This window comes from Anolis sagrei, chromosome 4 (assembly GCF_037176765.1).
Source record: "Anolis sagrei isolate rAnoSag1 chromosome 4, rAnoSag1.mat, whole genome shotgun sequence".
Classification (NCBI taxonomy): Eukaryota; Metazoa; Chordata; class Lepidosauria; order Squamata; family Dactyloidae; genus Anolis; species Anolis sagrei.
The window spans coordinates 76,394,346-76,402,855 of NC_090024.1; the positions used below are offsets into that span (position 1 = coordinate 76,394,346).

Consider the following 8,510-nt stretch of genomic DNA (forward strand, 5'->3'; position numbering starts at 1 on the left):
CATTGCAAACATGAGCTGGCAAAAATCAACTAACTCAACCATGTTTAGAAAGTATGCCCAGTATGCCATTCAGGAAGAAACTTATAAAACTTGGATTGATTTGTCTTGTTTGAATGTTGCCATGGCAGTAAAAGTGAAATCATAGCACTATGACTGTATAATGTGAAAACATCTCACCAGAAGCCCTCCAAGTAGCCAGCTACTGGTCAAAGGACATTTAATAGAATGCCAAGTTTTTTAAACTTTGTGTTTTCTCAAATACATTGGTTTGCCCCTGATACGATAAATAAATCTTGACTGTAGAATTTGCTGGTGCAGGACATTCCTCATCGGGAGAAGGAGCAGGAAAGCTATTCTGGAAGTACAGGTATTGCCTGAATCCTGTTGGCTAACACTACCAAATCCAGGACCAGCGATCCCTGCCAAATGAAGGGGATTAATGCCAGACACCTGGTATAGTTTCTAGTTCTGTTTGAGGGCATACGGAAGCACTTACTGAGAGCCTGCACATTTTCAGCCAACCTGACATGCCCTCACACTGCTTCTGTAAGTGTGCTTGGTGAGACAGCAGTGACTTTGAAACATTCCTTTTGCTTCCCCACGTTTGTTTATCCCATCATCAGGATTTTTGCAGAGTCAGGGGCAAGTTAAGATAGCAGAGCTCCTTATGCCTCAGAAGAGAGAGATAATAACATATATAGCAGCTTTTCTCAAACTGGGGGTCAGGACCCCCGGAGGGGTCGTGAGGGGGTGTCAGAGGGGTCACCAAAGGCCATCAGAAAATGCAGTAGGGGTTCTCTGTGGGAAGTTTGGCCCAATTCTATCATTGGTGGGGTTCAGAATGCTCTTTGATTGTAGGTGAACTATAAATCCCAGCAACTACAACTCCCAAATGTCAAGGTCTATTTTCCCCAAACTCCACTAGTGTTCACATTTGGGCATATTGAGTATTTGTGCCAAGTTTGGTCCAGATCCATCACTGTGTGAGTCCACAGAGCTCTCTGGACGTAGGTAAACGACAACTCTAAAACTCAAGATCATTGCCTACCAAACCCTTGTAGGATTTTCTATTCGTCATGGGAGTTCTGTGTGCCAAGATCGGCTCAATTCCATTGTTGGTGGAGTTCAGAATGCTGTTTGATTGTAGGTGAACTATAAATCCCAGCAACTACAACTCCCAAATTACAAAATCAATCCCCCTCAACCCACCAGTATTCAAATTTGGGCATATTGGATGCCACATTTGGTCCAGTGAATGAAAATGCACCCTGCATACAGATATTTACATTACAGTTCCTAACAGTAGCAAAATTACAGTTATGAAGTAGCAACAAAAATAATTTTATGGTTGGGTGTCACCACAACATGAGGAACTGTATTAAGGGATCACAGCATTAGGAAGGTTGGGAAAAACCGATCTATAGCATCTAATTTTTATTCCTTCCATCTTTACGTTTCCTGAAGAATCCCAGAGAAAGTAGAACATTGCAGAGAAAATAGAGAAACCAGTAAATATTCTCTATATACTCCTGATGTTGTTGAACTGCAATTCTTAGCACAGACAGAGGTAAGGGGAGATGGGAGTTGCCATTCAGCATCAGCAGGTGAGGCACAGGATGCCCATAAGGTTCTTCTTTGCAACAGAGCCATAGAAATAATAATAGTATCAGGTTATATTAAATGTGTAATGGAAAACAATTGATGCGTGTCCTAATAATCTTTTTCTATTGTGTATCCTGTTTACTTGCTGGAGGTGATGAACACTCACAGGGAAGCTCATAACAAAAAGGCAATAGCACTATATAACATGATTTTTGTTCCTGAGTTATAAATGTCATTTTCTAATTGGTTCTATCATAAAAGCATGGAAAAATTGTATTAAACTACAAAACCTTTGTTTTTGAGAGACATCCTACAGCACATTGTGCTATAGTTTTTCAATAAATATCTCATAGAGTCTCAACCAATTCAACATAGTTTGTGGTAGCCACAAAAAACAAAGTTTCCAAAGTATAACAACTACTTTCAAAGTACCACACAATTAAACCAGAAATAATACTTTCAAACCAGGAACAGAAATTTCAAAAAAAAATTACACAGTGTAGTAAATTTGCAAAGTTTGAGACAAGCAATCAAACAAAACTCATCATTATTATTCACTAGCTGTGCCCTGCCACGCGTTGCTGTGGCCTATAGTAAAACTTATCAAAGTTGAGGTAGATATCTGGACTATTATGAAAGAGAGGTACCTACCTATTCCTTCCCCCTTTTCCTCCCCCTTTCTCTCCTTTCTTCCTTCTCTACCTCTTTCTTTCTTTCACTACTTGGTTTCATCCTTCTCTCTTTCCTTCATTCCCTCCCCCTTTCCTCCTTTGCCTTTCTTCCCTCCCTGTTTGCTTCCTTCTTTCACTTTTTATTTCCTTTTATTTTACCACCATCATAACAATAACAATAATGCAATGCATTGCCTCTGGGACCTGACACCTCTCCCATTCCCCCTAAAAGGGTCTCATAGGAACAATAGCATAATAACAATAATAGAAATAACAACCTTTACCCACCACGTGTTGCTGTGGCCAATCTTCCCTCTTTCTCTCCTTCTTTCCCTCCTTCCTTCCTTCCTTCCTTCCGTCCCATCTTTCCTTCTCCTCTTCTTTCTCTATCTCTTTCCTTCCTTCCCCCTTTTTCTTTCTTTTCTGCTGTCTCTCTTTTCTTTCCTTCCATCTTTCCTTTTCTTTCTTTTCTTCTTCCTTCTTTCTCTAACTTTCCTTTTTTCCCCCTTTTTCTTTACCTCCCTTTCTCTTTCTTCCTTCTTTCCTTCCTTCCTGTCTTTCCTAGATTTTGACAGGGCGGGAAGGGGCGGGGTGGGGTTTGGAGGTGGCGTGAAGGAAAAGGAGGTAAGATAGGGGTGGGGGAGTGATGGAGCTTGGGGTTGTGTGTGTGTGTGCAGCGGCGGGGGGAGTGATGGAGCGTGGGGTTGCGTGTGTGCGTGCGGCGACGGGGGGCAGTGATGGAGCGTGGCGTTGTGTGTGTGTGTGCGGCAGCGGGGGGAGTGGGGTTGCGTGTGTGCGTGCGGCGGCGGGGGGAGTGATGGAGCGTGGGGTTGCGTGTGTGTGTGCGGCGGCGGGGGGGAGTGGGGTTGCGTGTGTGCGTGCGGCAGCGGGGGAAGTGATGGAGTGTGGGGTTGCGTGTGTGTGTGCGGCGGCGGAGGGAGTGGGGTTGCGTGTGTGTGTGTGCGGCGGCGGGGGGAGTGATGGAGTGTGGGGTTGTGTGTGTATGTGCGGCAGGGGTGTGTGTGTGTGCGGGAAGCAGCGCGGCGGGGCTTGGAGTGGGCATGGTTTCCGCAGAGGGAACGTTGGCCGGAAGGGCATGTGCGTGCGCCAGGGAACTTGCGGCTGGGCGCCAATGCGCATGCTCAGTTGTTTTGCCGTTTTGTGAGTGTGTTGTTGTGTTGTTTTTCATTTTGAGTAGATATGTTTGTACCTTGTGGGTTGTGTTATGGGCATGGGAATTTTGGTTAAGTTTCGTTGGGGTTTTTTTGAGTTTTATTCTTTTGCCGTTTTGTGAGTGTGTTGTGTTGTTTTTCATTTTGAGTAGATATGTTTGTACCTTGTGGGTTGTGTTATGGGCATGGGAATTTTGGTTAAGTTTCGTTGGGGGATTTTTGAGTTTTGTTGTTTTGCCGTTTTGTGAGTGTGTTGTTGTGTTGTTTTTCATTTTGAGTAGATATGTTTGTACCTTGTGGGTTGTGTTATGGGCATGGGAATTTTGTTTAAGTTTCGTTGGGTTTTTTTTGAGTTTTGTTGTTTTGCCGTTTTGTGAGTGTGTTGTTGTGTTGTTTTTCATTTTGAGTAGATATGTTTGTACCTTGTGGGTTGTGTTATGGGCATGGGAATTTTGGTTAAGTTTCGTTGGGTTTTTTTGAGTTTTGTTGTTTTGCCGTTTTGTGAGTATGTTGTTGTGTTGTTTTTCATTTTGAGTAGATATGTTTGTACCTTGTGGGTTGTGTTATGGTCATGGGAATTTTGGTTAAGTTTCGTTGGGTTTTTTTGAGTTTTGTTGTTTTGCCGTTTTGTGAGTGTGTTGTTGTGTTGTTTTTCATTTTGAGTAGATATGTTTGTACCTTGTGGGTTGTGTTATGGGCATGGGAATTTTGGTTAAGTTTCGTTGGGGTTTTTTTGAGTTTTATTCTTTTGCCATTTTGTGAGTGTGTTGTGTTGTTTTTCATTTTGAGTAGATATGTTTGTACCTTGTGGGTTGTGTTATGGGCATGGGAATTTTGGTTAAGTTTCGTTGGGGGATTTTTGAGTTTTGTTGTTTTGCCGTTTTGTGAGTGTGTTGTTGTGTTGTTTTTCATTTTGAGTAGATATGTTTGTACCTTGTGGGTTGTGTTATGGGCATGGGAATTTTGGTTAAGTTTCGTTGGGGTTTTTTTGAGTGTTGTTGTTTTGCCGTTTTGTGAGTGTGTTGTTGTGTTGTTTTTCATTTTGAGTAGATATGTTTGTACCTTGTGGGTTGTGTTATGGGCATGGGAATTTTGGTTAAGTTTCGTTGGGGGTTTTTTGAGTTTTGTTTCCTCGTTGGATGCCCCTAACAAATTTATATATATAGATTGCTGTTTGAGTGCTATGAAGGTGAATTTGTTTACAGGATTTAAAATGAGGATTATGTTTATTTTCCCATTGGGAACTGATAAATGCTCATACAAACAATTCTGTTTAATAAAAACAAATAGCAGTGATTGCTTTTGAGGAGAGAAATTGTTTCGTAAGATAGGTCTTTGTTTCTCCTACAGACGTAGCTTTCCAAAAGCGCAATTTACTGTAGTACAACAAAAATCTAAACATCTTGTAGAGAGACCTTTATTGAACTTAAAGTGTAAAACACCAGCTTGACTGGGTTCCTCATAATATAACAAGCATGCAGGGGAAATAAGTTGACATTATTACGCTTTAACATATTATCTGTATGGTTCTTTTCGTATCAGGAGCGACTTGAGAAACTGCAAGTCGCTTCTGATGTGAGAGAATTGGCCATCTGCAAAGACATTGCCCAGAGGACACCCAGATGTTTTGATGTTTTACCATCCTTGTGGGAGGCTTCTTTCATATCCCTGTATGGGAAGCTGGAGCTGAAAGAGGGAGCTCAAGCTGCTTTCCTCGAATTCAAACCACTGACCTGTTGGTCAGCAGTCCTGCCGGCACAAGGGTTTAACCCATTGCACCACCAGGGGCTAGGTGGTAATGATACAGGAAGTATATACAAACAGTGACCAAGTTATGAACAAGATAAGCTTTCTCACCCCCGTTCTTAACTATGAGTCATTTGTAAGTCGGATATTTGTAACTTGGGGACCAATTGTATAGACATAAAGTTTGTTTGTTTTATTTGACAAAGAGTTGGTTTCGGTTCCTGAACAAGGCAGGAAGCTCATTATTTCTTTGGCTATGTTCAAATAATCAAAATACGTTATGTGGAGTGGCAAGGACCATCTAGTCTGGCCCCCTGCTATGCTGGAATACACCAATACAGTACTCTCGACAGACGCCCATCCGATCTCTGTTTAAAGACTTCCAAGAGGGAGAATCTATCACCGTCCAGCCAATTTATCCCAGTGTCAAATAGTTCTGACAGTAAAGAAATGTTAGGTGGAATTTCTATTCCTAGTGAATTGTGTGTTGACCTCTGGAAGAGCAGGAAACATGCTCATAATATCAATGAGACTTTGACTTCTATCACCGTATGGCATTCATCAATATCCTACCATGAAAATAATGTCCCACCATGATCCCAATACCCCACTGTGCTAACTGTGATAACTGGGAATTCATCAAAATTTAGGGCAATCTGGACATAATTTTCTCAATTTTATTTATTTTGGTGGGATTTTTGTGAAATTAAAATATTTACCGGCATATTGATATGTCATGTTGAATTCAGAGAACATGGGGCACAAAATGGATAAAGCAAAGAATATGAACAAGGACGCAGTTGTCTATGCAGGTTTGTGCAATTAGTGAATCAGTTGGTCCCCAAATATCACAGCACAAAATTGTATCCACTCTGGCTTTCTAATTAAAGTTTTAATGCTATAGCAAATTACTGGCGTATTAAACTCAAAATTCACATATGGGCATCTCTGTGAAAGCAGCATCCTACTTATTTGGGCAGGGTTTCTAAGACACTGTTTTAATTTTCTGCCTTTCTCACAGGGTGAATGTTCCCAGAAGTGCCAAGACATCTTTGTGCTGGAGACCGTCTGTGTGGCTTGGTTTTCCTTTGAATTCATCTTGCGCTCCATTCAAGCAGAGAGCAAGTGCGCCTTCTTGAAGACCCCACTCAACATTATAGACATTATGGCCATCTTGCCTTTCTACATCTCTTTGATTATAGATTTGGCCTCGACCAAAAACAATGACAAGCCCGGAGGCGGAGGCAGCGTTGGAAACAAGTACCTGGAGAGAGTGGGCCTGGTCCTCCGCACTCTACGAGCCCTTCGTATCCTGTATGTCATGCGGTTAGCCCGGCATTCCCTGGGGCTGCAGACTCTGGGGCTGACTGTGCGCCGTTGCACACGGGAATTTGGACTCCTCCTTCTTTTCCTCTGCGTTGCGATGGCGCTTTTTTCTCCACTGGTGTATCTGGCAGAGAGTGAAATGGGAGCCAAACATGAATTCACCAGCGTTCCCAGTAGCTACTGGTGGGCTGTAATATCCATGACGACTGTGGGCTATGGCGATATGGTGCCTCGTAGCATTCCAGGACAAGTGGTGGCCCTAAGTAGTATCTTGAGTGGCATTTTGCTTATGGCTTTCCCTGTCACTTCCATCTTCCATACGTTTTCCCGCTCCTACATAGAGCTTAAAGAAGAACAGCAGCGAGCCGCAAGCCGGCAGCTTCACCAGGCGGAAAACAAAGTCCCAACTGATGACAGCTCCCAGGAAGGAGATTCCACGTGTCCACATGGGAATGATGGAGAGATGGTTCATCCTGAGACACAAACGGAGACTAAGGGTTGCTGATTTAAACTAAATTAAAGACTTTGTAGAAGAGAATGTGGCCAACTAGATATTTACATATCTGATATAATCACTAAACCACTCCAATTATGGTAGTAAGCCACCGAGTGAAGGAGAAACTACTTTATGACCAATGAATTCAGTGATCAACGAGGACACTGAAATATTATTGAGGACAATTTTAGCAACCTTTGAACACAAGACTGTTTAGGAGTAAAAATGTTGCTGTTTGGTTTTTAAAAGAGCAGCGATTTTTAGACAGTTCTCCACTGTGCATCTATGGGTGAAAATAATATTGTTGAAGGGTTTTTAAAAAAATAAGTGCCCCAAATCCACAGTGAGATATGTGTGCCATTGAGTACAAATGAGACTGGAGCAGAGTAGATTGCACAAGGTACCTTTTCTCCCCAAAACCTGTACCAGCAACAGATTCATGTTGTACGACCTCATGGAATGTGCACAGAAAGGGTCAAAGGTTAATGTGGAAGCACAGGGATACAGGGCCTTTTCTAGCTAACTTAACAAAACTATCCCTAGTTTACCTCTGTTGTAGTTTTTCTTCAATAAAAACAAATCAATAACCACGATTTTGGCTGCCTGCTGACAGGCCTGACGTGTGCTTTAGCTCTTTATGCATTATTTAGTGAACATGCAGATTTGCCACAGTAAGCTTTTGCATCCTAGCCTGGATGACGGACATATCTACAGTCTTTGCTAAGATTTGAATGTACATTCTTTTACAATGACATTATGATGATTAGTCTTTCAGCATATATATTCTCCTGCTGCAGGCCATACTTTTTGAACTGGAAAAGAGAACCACTAAGGAAAAACAATGGCTTTCTGACAGGTAGCCAATGTGCTCTGGTCCCTCAGCAATCAAAACAAGAGTTTGGCTTTCTCTTTTCTCCAGCAAACACACCCTGCGGCCATAGCTGGGGGAGATGGGAAAGCTGCTCTTGCCTCTTTTCATTCCCAGAAAGAAGAAACACTGAGATGATGTTACAGAGAGTAAGTGATACAAAAGCAAGTTGCACATACAACTATGGGACAGAGATCAGAATATGCAAAAGCTGAATTCTGAACATTTCCAAAAAGGAAGCACAAGACACTTTCTGTTTCCCCAATACCATCTAATAGTTGCAGCCTCTTGGGCTCTGCTCTCAGGCCTTCCTCTCACAGGCCATCCTATCCTTCCTTCTTTCTCTCTTTTCTGCCTCCTTCAATTCCTCTTTCTCCTTTCCTTCCACGCTTTCATACTTCTTTCTTTCCTCTTTCCTTTCTCCTTCCCTTCCACCATTTCCTCCCCCTCCCTCTTTCTCCTTCCTTCCTTCTTTCCTTCTTTCCCTTTTGTCTTTCTTTCCTTCTCTCTTTCCTCCCTTCCCTCCCGCTTTCTCCTTCCAACCTTTCCTTCCTCCCTTCCTTCCTTCCTTCCTTCCTTCCTTCCTTCCTTCCTTCCTTCCTCCCTTTCCCTCCTTCCTTCCTTCTTTC

The 8,510-nt window shown here is 42.5% G+C and overlaps 1 protein-coding gene across 1 annotated transcript in view; it reads left to right on the plus strand.

The window, feature by feature from the left end:
- Positions 1 to 8,264, plus strand: part of KCNG2 (potassium voltage-gated channel modifier subfamily G member 2) — a 97,325-nt gene extending 89,061 nt beyond the window's left edge. Inside the window, exon 3 of the mRNA XM_060774939.2 lies at positions 6,213 to 8,264. Within this exon, the coding sequence (XP_060630922.2) occupies positions 6,213 to 7,022 (810 nt within the window). The 3' untranslated portion in view covers positions 7,023 to 8,264. The remainder of the gene's footprint in view (positions 1 to 6,212) is intronic.
- Positions 8,265 to 8,510: the final 246 nt, after the last annotated feature.